General features: G+C 41.6%; 1 protein-coding gene across 1 annotated transcript; it reads right to left on the reverse strand.

Moving 5' to 3' along the window:
• Nucleotides 1–1762: 1762 nt before the first annotated feature.
• Nucleotides 1763–10051, reverse strand: LOC136991567 (C->U-editing enzyme APOBEC-1-like). Its single transcript, XM_067293287.1, is given in 7 exon segments — nt 1763–1771; nt 2352–2467; nt 3012–3200; nt 3203–3221; nt 3224–3431; nt 7037–7141; nt 10011–10051. Coding segments are annotated over 7 exon segments (687 nt in total).
• Nucleotides 10052–16689: the final 6638 nt, after the last annotated feature.

Here is a 16689-nt window from a genome sequence, read left to right on the forward strand (position 1 = left end):
GACAGCAGGGTTGTACCTCTGCATAGTATATGCCCAACAGAGGAGCGAACAATCCAGCTTGATTGCTACAAAAGATACAGCTGAATTCCTACAGTTCTTTGAGCAACTCAATGTACCTTGCTTTTCAAGGAGTTTCCAGTGGACATATCTAGTGTTCCAGTTCCAGGAAGGGTTTGTGGATAAAAATACCTTCTTAGTTCTTTTACCAGCCAACTGGAGCTGCTGAAATGCAACGGCCATGGATCATCATTCCCAAAGTCACACCACTTGGTAAATGGGGAATTTGCTTCTGTTAAATGGATCATCTGTGGATTTCTGAGTTGCTCTTTTAAGATGAAGTGCAGCTATTAGTTACATGTTATAGTTCCCCCTGAGCCAGTGGAAAGTTCTCCAGACTAGCACAGTCTTCAAATGCAGACACGTGTTTAAGTGATTAACAATGAGACATTAGTATAGCAGGAACTGGCATTTATTATTAGTAGTAGATCACTTTAAAACAGAGAAAAGTATCCCTTTACACAACAAACTGTGAACTTCTGGAGTCTGCTGCCCAAGTAAGCTGTGGATGCAGATGACAGGACAGGATCAAAAGAGATCTAAGAAATTCATGGTAACAGGTCCATAAACATATACTAAAGGGAAGATACAGGGCTGTACTCCTTAGCATCCCTACTCTAATCATTGTGGATACTGAGGTAGTGTGAATGGATCAGAATGAACCATAGAAGCTTGTCTGCTCTCCTTAAACAGCATCATCTCCTGCCACTGCTGGATAGAATGTCTGAACTATCCTCTCTGCTCTGGTGGGGCCTTTCTTGTGATATTAGGTTCACTTTTGCTCCTTTGTAGCTTTAGGTAGGAGACAAGGCTAGCGCAGAGGACAGCAAGTCTCTGGAGATGTTCCTTTTGATACCCTGAGGCATCCTACATGCAGAAGAGATTCATTTACAAGAGGCAAGGAAATAGCCTGTCTACAAAGAAATGGCTCAGAGGAACTAAGGTACAGTGAATCAGTCAACTGTTCTGGTATTAATTTAGCTCTCCTCTTTCAGTACCCTTTTCCCATCAGTCCTTGCAGCAGTAGCCCATATCAGAGGAAGAAAAATGTTAGTAGAACAGTGGGCCTGGAACAGTTCCTCTTCTGGCTGCAACTTGCCTCCATTTCCACATCCAAGGGTTTCTCATCGGGGATATTTAGCATGGTCCAGCATACTCAAGACTCCCATTGACAAGCTGTCTGTCCAGGACATTGGTGGCTTTTAGAAACTGGGGAATGTTAGCAACATTTTATGATTACTGTCTTTTACATACAAGCGGAAAGCTGTCTGTAGTGAAATCTCTTTGTATAATAGAGGATCCTGAAAGGAAAATAAAAACATGAAATTAATATCCTTTAACAATGACACTTTAGTCTTGCTGTGATTTGAAATGGACATAGCAGAAGAACTGTCTATTACTTGTAACAGCCCAGAATATTTATTTTCCAAAAATGCCACATCAGATGGATTTCCCAGATGTTCAATGATCTCCTTAGCCATAGATGTTTCACTCTCTTTCACTAAAAATAGTGTTTGTCAGAAAACTGCAATACATTGAAATCAAAATGCTGCAGAAAGTATATTAGTTTTGTTAGGGGGTTTTTTTGTACACAGCTGTCCCAGGCCAAGGATGTGCACCTGTTTATTCAAGCAGAGTCTCATCTCCAGGGGCACAGACTCTCAGTATTGTTGGTGTACACACTCTCTCTTTGCTCTCCTGCCCTCTACAAGTTCTGATACAGAACAAAAACAAGGGTGAAATTTCCCAGGGAACAGATACTCTGTTTTGAACAGCTCTGCTCATCTTGCAGAAACTGTACCCTTCTGACCAGTCAGGGAAGTTGCTGAATCAAATCTGGAAGGGAGTTCAATGAAGTATGTAGGGCTTGGTAATGCCTGGAAGGAGATGTCTGATCATTGCAAATATTGACAAAAAGTAGTTTAGCAGCATAATTTGGAGCAGGGAAAACCATGATCAGAAACAGGTTAGGAAGGAATCTGGGGAAGGGTTTCTGGGGTGAGACTAGAATTTCAGATGACAATCAAGGGATTTCCCATTCTGGAACATGAAGGAGATAAGCTGTGCTCTTACCCTTTGCTTTATACTGACAGAGGAAAATCTGCAGTGTTTCTCACTCAATGGAATGGGAGAGTTTTTGTGATTTTAGTTTATTGCTTTTCCCAAAAGCATGCTTCAGCAGTCTTTAAACTTCAGCTAGAGGTGAACAGCTTCTTTACTGCATTTGCCAGCTCAGTGACCCCAGACTGAAAATCATTTCATGCGGTTACCCCCATCCTTCATAGTCTACTAACCTTAAGGCTGTGCTTGAGCTTCAACTGATTTTTACTTATCTGCGATTTGAAGTCCTTAAACCAGGAATCACCATCAGCATTTCCATTGGCAAATGTTTTCCAACAGTAAATATAGTCTGGAAAAATGGAAACAAGATGACTGACCTGAGTAAACTCAGATACCAGACAAGCTCAGGTAACAAGACTTTGTTACTCCTGCCTTGTGTCCACACCACAGAGACAGCTTGGCCATGGACAGGATCAACTGACAGATACTGTCAACTCTGCAGCATTTGGAAACAATGCCATCCTCTTTTTTTTCCTCTCTCACCAGTGGAGGGCCCCTTCAGCCAGCTTTTTCCTAGCAGCTGCATTTCATCCTGTAGGACAAGGGAGAAGCACCCTATCTCCCATTCCCTCGGGAGTGACAGAAAGATGGTGTCTGTAAACAGGGAGATTTTTCACACAGGTTTGATTGCTAAGACACCTGCTGCTCTTCCTCTGTAATATCTGAACATCATTTTTTGGATGTGAATCTCACTTGTTGAAAGGTGATGGATAGGCCCCCAAAGGAGATGGATGGGTACACTGGGCACAGAAGCAACACTATGCCAGATTCACCCATGCACAAAGTTCACCATTTCACCCTTTCCCAGTCCCACAAAGGACAAGAAACCTTACCTTTAGTTTCCATGACAGCAGTGGTGACATTCGCTAAGTTCACAAGGTTCTTCAGACTGTTACAGATGACCTTATCTTCTATGTAATAAAGCCGTGCTACATACATGCATATATCCACATACAGGTGCTTCTTTAAGAAATACCATATTTCACAGCAGCAGTTTGCACAGGAATTCCAGGACAAGTACAAGCGATGGAACAGTTTATTTTTTTTTTTTATTTTATTATTTATTATTGGATCTTCTCATCCTAAAGACTTTCTGCAGGAAGTACCTTTCAGCATGAGAATGCCCTTTTTTGATCCAGTATATCCAAGGCCGGTCCTTATTACCCCATCGGAGTTCACATAGTAGATATGTATCACATGGATTCTCACGGGGGTCAAAATGAAACTTAAATGCCTTCCTGGATATATACATGCTGAAACAGAAGAGAAACTCCAAGGAATCACTGCTTACAACTTTGTTTTCAGTAGTTTTCCAGGACAGATAACAAGGGGAACATGGAGGAAATGAGAGAAAAACTGGGAAAGGAAAAACATAGGAAGCAATGCAAGGAGAATAGAAAGGTAGGCACCATGGCAGGGTAAAGGAACCAAACCCCAAATCACTGATTTCCCCTTTGTATGCAACTACATGCAGAATTTTCATTTTCTCACCCCTGTCTACAGCTGTCCTCTTCCTCATCAATGCAAGTATTTCTGAAATCTTTCTGTACTTCTTTTATGTGTCAGACATTTTTCCATGGCTCATATGTAGCATTTTTGATACAGGGATTTGGGGAACTGTTGTGAATTTTATAAAAATAAAAACAAACAAACAAAAAAGAAAACAACTGATAATTTATGAAACTGAACATTTGTCCTCACTGGGTTCTTCCACTGTTCTTATTTTCATGAGGCTTAGCATAGTCAGCACAATTCTAGATGAGAAAAGGATGAAGAAGCATTCTATATAAAATGATGCAGCTCCCAAGAATGACATTTTCTGACAGATAGTCCATCTATTAGATCCATATTTGTCCAGATCAAAACTCTAAATATTGACAATTAAGTAATTGTACAAAGACTGCCAGTTAGTAGTGAGAGAATGTATCTTTTTTATCAGTAATTATCCATTTTACATAAATAATATTTTCAGTCATCATTAGCACTTTGTAACCTTTGTACAATTGTTTTAGAGATGTGCATTAGAATGCATTTTAGATAAATATTTTTCCACGTTAGTGTAATTCAAAATAAATTTAACAGACAACTGTACAGATTCTTAACAGAGAAACAGCGATGTAATAAGCAGCTAGATTGTCCTATAGATTTGCACCCACCAATAACTAAACCTCCCATTATCTGAACTAAGGACAAATTAGTCTTGCAGATGAAGCAACTGTCACATATTCTCTAACTGTGGGACTCATTATCAATGTAAAAATGCATCTCATTTACCTGAGTCTGTCAGGTTTTGTCTCCTTACCCTGTCTCCTTCCCCATCCCATCCTCCTACACATTAAAATGTGCACATACAGAAACCAGTGAGAAACTGGTTTATAAACCACAGTGTCTCTGGTTTTTTTTCTGAGTGTAAGCTCTGCGTACATAAACTGCAGAAAATATGCATGTAGATTTCTTTATCAGACTTTCTGTTGAATTTATGAAAATGTAGCATTTAGCTTTGTTTGTTTCATTCTGATACAGGAATAACTTTTTATATGATATGGATTTCCTTTATTATGTCTTTAAAAAACAGCAGACAGATGAAAGTGAATCCCAGGCTTAATTTTTTTTCTTATTTTAGGTGCTCAAAGAGATGTATTTGTTCTATTACATTATCTGGAAGTTAGTGCTTATTAGCTTAAGTTTCTTTAAAGCTTGTTGTTGAACATTAGGAACTATATATATGCATGTACATATGTAAATATATGTTTATGTATGTATGTATCTATACTACATATATATTCTACAGGCAATATAGTGACAGCTGAAGTTCACCAAGGAAAATACATTGAATTCACGATACTCAAGCCCAAACAGTTCATCTAAATCTGAAGGAATTTACCTTCACCTTTTTGGAAAATAGAGTCACAATAGATCACAGACACCTGACTTGTTCAAAAGTATCTGTAGTTGTTGCCATCTGATTATAACACCCACACAAGTAAAAATTTTCACATCTCACTTAAACTAGTTTAACCACCCTCTTATCTTCGTTTTGACCATAAAATAATGCACTCCGGATAATCTATTGCAGTGGCTGTACTCTGCACATTTTAAGTGACATAAAGCTATTTCTTTAAGACAATCTTGCCATACACTAATGTTCAAGATATAGCCACCTTAAATACTTGTTTAGCCAAGTGAAATGCATTGTGTAATCAGCTTAATGCAATATTCACAAAGGTCTGCATTTTTATAAATATTTGCTACAGATATAACTGTTACTATTTTTTAAATGATAGATTAATGTAAAGTTAAACAATTCTAACAGAAAAACAGGCAGGAAATTAAAAACATGTCATAAAACATTCACACACTATAGAATATATACAGAATCTCAACAGCTGTTCCCTTTTCTCCCTGAACCAGATAAGAATTTGTTTATAACAAGTTGTGTGTTTACAGAAAAACTGCACAAAGCCATGAAATCGCTTTCATTTTTTATTCTTACAGCTGTCACAAGCAGTCATCCTTGCTTTTTAGCATTGTTATATACAAAACTCATATACACATAGAGACTAACTCAAAAAAAATCACTTAATAGCTGGTTCCTTGATACAAATATGAGATAAAATCAATATTTAACAAATCCAAAATAAGTCTTAAAACTTTTTACTTTTCTTCCTAAATGTGGTTCATCAACCTCATGAAGGTGAACTTTTAACTCTTTCAGAAATTAAGAGCTGGAGAGAAATACACCAAATAACTAAAAATACAAAGACTGACCAAGTATTTGAAAGGTGAATTGCACCCTAAAATGTTTAGTGGAGTTAGGGGAGAAAAGGGCAGAGGGATGATAGCCAATAGACTAGTTCCTAGGTTTTACTTTCTTTCCCATTAACATGCACCTGTTATGTAAATGTGCACTAAACTTTAGGAATGTATCAACTGCTTACAAATATCTTCAAAAATGTGTTATTTATACCTTTTCTATTGTTCCGTCATTGGTATCTTCAACAAGAATGTAATTAATTTATTCAAAAATGTACTAATTTTATGAAAACATCTTATTCCAAAATTAATCCCTCTATTAAAACTTTGTGTAATAAGCTGTATTTGAAATTGAGCTAACAGCACCATTATAGAAATGTAGCAATTTTCCTTCCTTCCTCTTGCCACATTTTGCATTTTATTAGACACTATTTAGACTTCTGATAATTGTAATGTTAATAATAGTAATAATAGCAATCTCTAGAAATGTGTGACTATACATGCATCAAAACTTCTTTATCCTGCATTGTTCCTCCATTGTTAACAGTTTGCAGACCTGGTACAATTCTTTACTAAATTTTGCATTCATTTTTTTCTTTTTTAGACAGAAAATGTCTGATCTGAAACCTCCTGTTTATTTTGTGCAACAGCAGCCATTTCAAGACCTCAAAACTGATAAGCAGGGCAGAAGGACTTTCAGGTTCTCTTGTTCAACACTGGGGTGAGGCAACTCCCTGTCTTAACCTTCCCCACCTCCAACTTCAACTGTTTTTATGGTCATCTTTTGTTTCATGGCTTCTACAATTATTTCATGTTCAGGGAAGTGAAGATCCAGGGAAGTAGGCACGAACTTTTCCAACATACGCAGACTGTGATGCAGCCCCTCACAGCCTTGGAAAGTGCCCCACACAGTTACATTTGGGACCAGAGTTTCTACTTAGATACTCCTGGCACAAGTCATGCACTCTCCCTCCTCCAGGCGAGCTGAATGCATTGCACAGGCATAAAGCAAACCCTTGGGATGACAAGGCAAGGAGTCCGCTTGGGTTGGAGCAACAACAACACATAGCTTAAGCTGGACTTTTTTTGTTTGCATTTTTTTTACCCTTGCAGTTTTTCCTTGTACATGGCTTCTTCTCTCCCTGTGGCCCCTCCGACACTGACACTGCTATGTTTTTCTTCACTGCTGTTCTTCTTCCTGTTTCTGTTCCTGAAAACTGAAGCTCCACTCTCAGCCAATGACAGAGCACATCCCCAGATTCAGCTGGGGTGATGTAGGAGGACAGGTTAAAAAATGGTGTGACCTCAGTTGCTACAATGTAATAACAAGGCTCTACAAGACTGCCTTTACCAGCAGTCTTCCCTCACCCTTGAGCTGGTGAGAGCTGATACGTGTTTTTGGTTACAAACAGGATATTTGGATAACTTCTTTGAAACCTGCTTTTAAGTTTAAGAGGCATGGTTATAATTCATTGCCAGAAAATGAGATTTATTCTTACATGCAGAAAAATTCTTCAAAATGTGCAACTATATGAAACTCAGGCCTTTCCTCTGAAGCACCTAAAGCACAGTTCCATAAATATTAAGATGGTTTAATCTCACTTATAGCAAGATCTTTTCACTTTGATCTTTTGATCTTTTCAGCCATCTTTGTCAAGGATGAAGTGCTCAAATATACATCTGATGAGAGAGTTCACTCACAAGTTATCATTAAAGCTTTAATGATCTTCCCCGACAAACCCAGAAAGTTGACAGACCCCTCTCTGAAGGAAGAAAGGAGACCATCACCTATCTGAGAGTGGTTTCTCCTCAAGAAGGAGGTCTTCAACAGTCACTCATGTTTGAAAGGGCTTTTCTGAGGTCAGAGACATGTGATCTCCAAGTGGCTGGACTTAGGGCAGGCAAAACACTAACTCTTCCTGAGCTCTAATGACAATAAAGAGATACTGCAGAAGAAGACTCAATACAAAGAAAAGTTGAACCCCAGACATGTTCAGGAGCCTTCTCTCAAAGGCTGTCTGTGATTGCACTGAATAAATGCTTATTCATAAGCTGAAAATGCAACGAAGGTGCTGAAAGAGCTAATGCAAATAGAAGTGAGACAGTTGGTCCTCCTCTAATCAGACAGCCCATAAAAGAAGCATGTCTGACAAGACAGTGACTCCCTTAGAACAGAGCCAGAATCCACCCTGCTCCTAACCTTCAGCTTCAGAGAGGATCCTGGCTTCTCTTTCTCAGAAAAACAAGGAAGTCACCCTCTAGCATCTGGAAGTAGTGCTTTTCTGCTGCCATGGTGTGCTGGTACAAGCACTGGGGCCAGAGAAGAGACAGGTAAACATTACCTAGGCAGCACAGGTGAAATATCTGCAAACTGGGGGATTTTCAAGATTTTGGTGAGAAAAGAAAACTCTCCTAAAATGAGAGAAACAGAGACATTCTCTCATTAATGTTGTCACCAACATGACTGAAACTCCTTGCCAAGGCTGGAGATGTGTACTCAGTCCAGTAAACCCCTACGCAAAGATCTTCCACATTCACTGGATATAGTCTGCATTTAAGATGTTTCGGCATTCCTTCATTTGCATGTCTCCTTGAGTGGCACCTTCTCTGTACCACCCTTGTCCACTGTATTTCACAAGACTTAGGAATCATCCCTGACTTCTGCTCTGTCTCAAAATTGGTAATCCATGATAAACCAAACACAAATTACTTGTTTTGAATCAGAATTGCTCTGCCATCTATGAACCAGTTCAAATGACTTAGAACAAAATTCATCTCTGTTTGGGCAGGGATGTATGTTTAAGTGCATCTGATTTATCTGTTCAGCAGCCAGTGATCTCAGATGTACAATCCCTGTTAAAGTTCTGCATGGAGAAATGTGGGGAATCCTGAAATGAAGTCATCTCTGTGTACTTTTTGTGGGTGGTGATCTTTGCTTTCATAGTAAAACAGTCCAAATCAGTGATAATGATACCCATGCTTGTTTCAAAAGTATTGATCCTTAAAACATGAAAGAAATTACAAAAGGGAATTTCAGCACCCACCAGCACGTGGATACCAAAACTGGTGTGTGGGAAAAATGTGTGTGACCTGCTGCAGGGCTGTGACTTCCTCAGAGCAGTGTAGAAATTTGTAAGAAAAATATTAAGATTAGAATGGATGAAATATGAAAGAAAGTATATGGGAAGAGTGGTAGTTTGAGTGAAAGCACCAGAAAAAAATAATAGAATAACAGTTACAGGATTGCTTCTATTGATAACCAAAGACAACTGATGGAAGCAAAACTGATAGACACTGAAGAGTGTGTTGTTGGCATCAAGACAAGATGGCCTGTGTTCCAATAAGGCCACAGCACAGATGACTTGTCAGCAAGACCTGCATTCTGATAACAGGTTGTTGTCTACCTTGACTTCAGGAAGGCTTTCGACACTGTCTTCCATAACATCCTCATAGGCAAGCTCAGGAAGTACAGGTTAATGAGCAGACAGTGAGGTGGATTGAAAGCTAGCTGAACAGCAGAGCTCAGAGGGTTGTGATCAGTGATGCAAAGTCTAGCTGGAGGCCAGTAACAAGCAGTGTCCCCCAGGGGTCAATATTGGGTCCAATTCTGTTCAACTTATTCATCAATGACCTGAAAGAAGGGACAGAGTAATACAAAACTGGGAGGAGTGGCTGAAACACCAGAAGATTGTGCTGCCATTGAGAGGGACCTTAACAGGCTGGAGAAATGGGCTGACACGAAACTAATGGAGTTCAACAAAGGGAAGTGCAACCTCCTACACCTAGGGAGAAATAACCCCATGTACCAGTACAGGCTGGGGGCTGACCTGCTGGAGAGCAGCCCTGCAGAGAAGGACTTGGGAGTCCTGGTGGACAGCAAGTTGACCTTGTGGCAAAGGGCATCCTTGCAAGCCTCTTTCTGAAGACATGGCCGAAGCAAAATTAGTGAGACTCACTGTCCTAGGGTGACATGGAGGAACAGTTACAATTCTGTTACTCAGGGGCTAATATTCTGGTTGCAGATTAACCACACTGTGGACTTTCACAGGACATAAAACCAAAACTAACAAGGCCCTCACATGTCTACAGATAGTGCTGGTTTGTCCACCTCTGCAGCCATGTTCCTGAGACTAGAAGCCCAAGGGAGCACAGGGTAAAGATACCTAAGTGACTCCCCATAGGCCCAGGAAGGGATCATCTCTGGCTCAGGGTCAACCATGCTGCACTCTCTGTGGCCCAGGAGAGCAGGTTAGCTCAGGCTCAGGACCATACAGACACACATAGCTATCTTAGGCCTAGTGCAGAGACAGAGCTAGTTGGTCCTCCAGGAAACGGCCATGGAATTTATTCCCATTACCTGGGAAATCCCAAGACTGCATGAGCTGGCTGTATGAGGATTTTGGTCTCCCCTTCTCTTTTTCTGGAGTATCCGAAAAAAAATTACTCAGCTTTCAATGGTCCTGTCTCTTCTGAGGGACAAGCAACTCCAGTGCTAGATTCAGGGCTGATGCTAGAGCTGGTGTCAGGTTGTCGAACTCTCTTGGTTTGAGTACTGGCTGCCTCAGAAAACACCTCTCTTCATGAGGGACAGAGTGAGCATTGTGGGCTGTCAATTAACAAATGCATGCCACCCTAACCTGATGGGCAAACTTTAAGCTTGGAAGAGAATGTACAGAACTGCATGACCAGTGTGTTGTTTTTGACATGGTTGTTTGTGTATGAATTATAAGTGCCTGTGGCAACATGGCAACTTTCTGAGCTGAAAAGGATCACATGTACTACCAGAAGAGATTTGCTAGGAATACTTACATGTGAGTTATTCAATAAACTATTTGTGTCATAAAAAACATGAATGGAAGTTCATGTAGTGGAAAATCATGAAGTTCAAGGGTGTGATAAACTCACCTCCTTTTGACTGATAAATTTACATTACTAAGGAAAAGGCCCCTTTGGAGATGTCAGATTGAGATGCAAAGAACATTTAAGATAAGATGGTGATGCTCAGCCTGTAATGGACTGAGTGGAGATTTGGTGGGAAAGTTCTCTGCAGAATCCTGTGCAACATGTGTTTGATAACACAATCCATTCCACTGACCCTGCTCTGTCAGCAGTAATCTCTACCAGAGATGAATTCAAGAAATGGGGTGGTACTTTCTTACACTGCAGGAGCTCTGTTCACTAGAATGTGCCTGTCAACACCTTTCTCCAAAGGTCTAAGCTGTATATGATAGGCTGATACTAAACAATGCCTGTATCTCTTCCCTGGAAGCCATCTCTCATTCTATAAATTCCTTCACCTCTAACTCCACAACCCCTATCGCTCTTATCTGATTAGTGGTAGCCCCTAGGTCCTCCTCCTTTCCATTGGCTATCTTGAAAGATTTCCTTTGGTTTGCCTGGATCCGAGATACTGGAAGAAACATACTTATTTATTACAGGAGACTTTTCCTTTAGACAGTGAAGATGAAGGTTTCACATCAAAATTAGTCTCAGCTCATGAAAGGGATCAGAGAAGGCCAGTTTGAAGTCAGACCCAAGCTTCCTGAGCAAACCTGGGCTTTCAGAACTGAAGCACTGAGCCCACTCACCGTCTCTCTGCACATAGAAAATGTCAGCTGGCCAGTTACCCAGAATGCCTCCCTGCCCTGTTACCCACATGCATTTTCCCTTGACATGTATATTTCACATGGCATCACATCCCCACCTTCCCAGAGCTCTGTATAGAGCAAGACCCTGTGACCCCTCTAGTTTGCAGAGGCCCTTTCCTCTTTTCCTGTTGTCAAGACAATCTCCTACTCTTCCTCCTCAGCTAGAAAAAAACTCACAGTAGTTTAAGGAGCAAGTTTAGTTTCTCAGCAAGTCATGCCAGGACATGAAGATGCATACCTTGGTCTCATGTATCAGAATGGCCATGAGTCATGGATGTGTGACTAGATTTCAGCAGTTTACACTGATCTCTGGAGAACAGGGTAGCTGCCACATTCAGTTTGTTTTTTCACTGTTTCCATGCTTATTTTTTGCCCCCAGCTCAAGCCCCAAATGCCTTGCTTGCTTCATCCCTTAGCTTTGATGACCATTTGGAGATCTAGTAAGAAGACTAAGGACGCAGGCAAATCTTCTGGTGCTGTGCAGGGGTAGGGGGAGGAGGGGGGCTCTGACCACTCTAGGGTAACCTTGATTAAGACCAAGTGGGGCTGAGGACATGGTTTCAGAGTAAAATGGAGATTTCATGGCATGGCATGTGGAATTCCTATTTGGTCTAACATCAGTTTGTGCCCAGTCTAAGGCCACAAGGAAGAGGAAGCATCTTGAAATAGTGACAGGCCCACTACATGGAAAGTGGCCCGTGAAGAGAATAGGGAGGGCACTGGGACATTTTCTTGCCTCAGTATCCCTCACAGAGACAGAACAGTCAGCAATCAGTCCTCTGTTTTTCTTGCTTGTTTTTGTATGGGTGTGATCATTTTTGAGGAAACACACTTAGGTCCTGGAGAGCATCACTAACACAGGTGTCTGATGTTGTTCAGCATGTGCTCTGTCACTCATTGAATTCACTCTCAGGACAGAGTCAAGCTCCTGGGCCTGCCTTATTTTGGGGGCTTTGACTGGCACCAGACACTAAAATCACACTTCTCCCACCTCAAAGAAGCCCTCGTTCTGGAGCCTGTCATCTGACCCCAGCCTGCCTTGGGGCTTTGCCTTGGGCACCATCACATGAGATATCCGCAGTGCATCCCAAGGAGCCTGCACCTTCAAGCACTATTCTTCCACCTGTTCCCACAGCATCTCAGTCCCTCAGAGCAGTAGCAATTTCTGAAAGCCCTTAGTGAACACACACATACATTGCAACAGCTGTAATTCACTGCAATTGGTAAATTTACATGTGCTTCTCACTCCCAAACTCTCTATCATGCAACCAATGTTAGTTAATGACAGAGGAGTGTAAAACAGTAACACAGCTTGAGATACAGGAATATAGCATTTCCTACACCAGGGTCTCCTTCAGTCTTCCTGCAGTTGCTTTTCCTGCTTCAGGTTTCATCATCTCCTGTGTTCTATAACAGCAGCATGGTGTGCCACTGATCTGGACTTCCCAGGGCTTGGGAGAAAGAGATGTTTTTGCTGTGTTGTCGGAGATCCACGTCATGACATCCAATCATAGGTTACCCTTCTCTGAATGAGCTGAGAACAAATGACTCGATGTTGAAGGCTTCCAGTTTCTGAACATCCTGGGCTTGGACTGCCTCCTTTTGAAATCCTTCCTTCTGCCTCCTTGCTGCTGCAATGTCTTAGCACTGGATGAAAATGATATGCTGCAATTCTGAGATAACATCTTAGTCCTCCCTCCACATAGCCTTAACTTAACTTAACTAAGGCTATGTCCTTGGATAGTGCTTACACTTAGAAACAGCCAGGCCCTTCTTGGAAAGCTGCCCAAACATCCTCTCTGTGCAGTAAGACTGGCATCCTCACAATGCAGAGCATGAACCATGTGCAGTACCACCTGGAACACCAGATTCATACATTCAGGGCTGGCACAAAATCACATCTGACATAGTTGACAGAGCCCATTCGGAATGTAGCTAGGGTCCTGTCATCTGAATTATTAACTGAACTCGCGAATTTTACTTCGGAAGGAATTTAAATGCTTAAGATTTAGGACCGGAGCACCTATCTTTGAAGCTGCCAGGAGTGAACAGGGGAGGAACTCCTAATCAGTGTTAGCGATGATGTTTGTCCTTCAAGTTAGGAACATCCTGAGAACCTGTATATATCTAATTAGTCAGCAAAAAAACAACAACTAGTTGTAACTGAGAGTGAACTTTCTTCATTATAATATCATTATAATGCTAAAAATCACACCCACTAGGTTGAAGACCGCTAACTGTGGGGAGACCCTTCCCCACTGGGCACGTGTGAGAAGTGCAGTGTAAGCAATATGCAAATAATTTAACCAATCATGTAATAGGGGCAGAACAAGAGGCAGCTCTTGGCTGAGAAAAACTGTATAAATAGAATGATAAAGAAATACTTGGTGTGCTAGCTTTGTGGATTTACCACCTAGCACCCAACTTTGCGCAATCTCAAAATAAAATGATATCTCGACTCTGTGTGTGGACTGACTTGTTGCACACCAGGTAACGAATCCCTGATTTGGTACAACAGTCCCACACCTGAACTGGTACAAATCTGCTGCATACCAAGAGTACTGTCTCGGTTGGCATTAATGGTCCAGCCTTATGGGGTCTGGGGAGGCTCTGAAGGAAGCAGGTTAGGTAATTAGACTGGTAGACACTAGGACAGAAGAAATTTGAAGGCACTGATTAATGTGTCCTTCCCTCCTTCCCTCCTTTTTCTTTCTTCCTTCCAAAAATCACACTGGCTTCTTACCCACATATTGTGTTGTCCTCCAAAACAGCTGAAAGCCTGTGGCATTCACCTGGGTTGTCACGCAACCAGGTTTAGAGAAAGGATAGGAACCTGAGTCTCACCCAAGAGTGGTTACACAATTAATCTCCTTCCTTTCAGCCTGGAAAAGCCTTTCCAAGAAAAAAATTTGTGGAAACCAAAACTTTTCACAGAAACATCTTGGTTCTGTCCAAGCAACCTTTTCCATGAAAAGCTGAACAACCCTGGCCAGCTCGGCTCTCATTCTTACACTTACTTCTGTGGCTCCAGCTGGGTGCCAGGGTCGAACTCAGAGGAGCACAGAAACAGACTGTCCTTAATTGAGGAGGACAAAATCCAGAACTAAGCACACAGGGGTGGGATTTATGTGCTGACAGCTTCATCTTCAGAAGGCTGAGGCATTTCTTAAACACAGTATCAGGCTCTGCCACTGTAGCAAGCAAACCTCTGGTCTTTTCTTCTCCTGCTGTCCCCCACCACTTACAAGCCATCACCTGCCACTGGGGGCAGGAAGGGGCAGTTCCCTGAGGGAAGTCTCTCTTTTTTAAATAAGGGGTGAACACTGTCAAGTCCTGCTGAGATGGTTAGTATCCATGGCACGCTGAAAACAGCACAGATATTCATGTCACCATGATAGTGTGAGAAAGTCCTCCTGCCTTCAACAGACAGTGAATGGCCATGAACTCCTACCAGATGGCCTCACTGGAGCTACAGCCAGAGAACCTTTGCTTTGCTATTGTTAATGGTCACTCTTATCTCCTCCACTTTGGGATCTTCTCATTTTAAGGTTCATATAAGAAAAGATTACCTGTGAGGCTGTCTGGCAGCAAACTGGATATACGGATAAGGCCTTCTTCTATTGTGGAATTCATCAGGAACACAGGATAGCAAGCAGCCTAGTGTCCAGAGGTTGATCAATGCAGTGTCAGACACTGGGCCAACTGCTGGCTATGCTTGGTGCCCTCCCTCATAAAGGGTTGATACATGGCTTGCAGCTTCAATGGGAACCTAAACACAAGCAGGACTGGTATTAAACAGAGCTGGTAACAAGCCAGAGAGAAGCTGCCAGTTTCACCTCCTGAGAAAGACTATGATAACTCGTGAGAGGGGCTGCCTTTCAAACAAGTGAGCAAACTAGATCCAGAAGGAGACTCCACTAAAACACTATTGAAAAAAATGACAGTAAAAACGGTCCTGATGGATGTCAGCTATTCCCCCCTTCCTCCAATTACAGATTTTACCTAATAATGGCTTGTTCAGCAACCAGCAGCTGTTACAGAGTCTACCACCCTCCTGACAAGACAGGAGAAACTCCTGTAGAGCTGTACTGCTGTAACTGTAATATTAGCTAACAGAGCAATTAGATAAAGAAAAGAGAAAATCTCTATGGGAGAACAGCAGTTTTCCTGTTATGACATAGGGGAATCCAGCCAAAGAGAATGTCACTGACAGGTCACAGAACAGTTACTTTACGCGCTTTGTGGGATTTTTTTTGGACTTCCCAGCCTTTGGGTCCCATGCAATTCTAACTTCTTGCATAGATTCCCCTGTGCAGATTTCATCAGAGCTTCAAATCAAGTGAAGGGTGAGGGATATGAAGCATTACGTTAGCTGAGACTGCTTTTGCACAGGTCAACATGAATATCTGTGTTGCTCTGTCATGTACATGCTGTCATTTATATTCAGGTAAAGTGGATGTAACACACATCCAATGAAAGTGGACTCAGGACTGTCTTTTGCACCAGCCCACCTAGCTACAAAAACTTAGGCAAGGTATGGTACTGGAGAACCGTGAATCACAACTCTGTTATTCTGGTGCATTTATATCATCAGTATCTTTTTCCTGCAAGGATAGTATAGGCCAAGAAGCATTTTATGGTCTGTGAGTAGCTTTGTGAGTAACTCTGCAAGTAGCTTTCAGTGAAGAATACTGGTATAGCTGTGAAGCATTAATGTGAGGATGTGAACTACATGGAAAGTGAATGAAATTAATGAAAGGCTCCCATGCCTGTCTGCCCATCAGAAATTGGAAGTGTATTTTAGCTTGAGGCCTATTTTCTAGAGTAGGCTGGACAAATCTAGAAAAATAAAACAGAGCAGAGGATTTTATCCCATGACCCATGGATCCTCTGAGCTCTGTGGGCTATTTTCTGAGGGATCCACAAGAAGTGACTAATTTTCAGCACACTAAATCTGGCTTTGCTCCTTCTTCAAAAGGTTTGGTGTCTACACAGTGAAAAAGATTGGGAACCACATGAGTGGAAGAAGAAGGGATGCAGAGAGAAGATAACTGTATCTTTAAGGACAGATAAACACTGATGTCACTGAATCCTCTAAGCTCCAACCTAT

Source organism: Apteryx mantelli, chromosome 1, assembly GCF_036417845.1.
Source record: "Apteryx mantelli isolate bAptMan1 chromosome 1, bAptMan1.hap1, whole genome shotgun sequence".
In the NCBI taxonomy this organism is placed as follows: Eukaryota; Metazoa; Chordata; class Aves; order Apterygiformes; family Apterygidae; genus Apteryx; species Apteryx mantelli.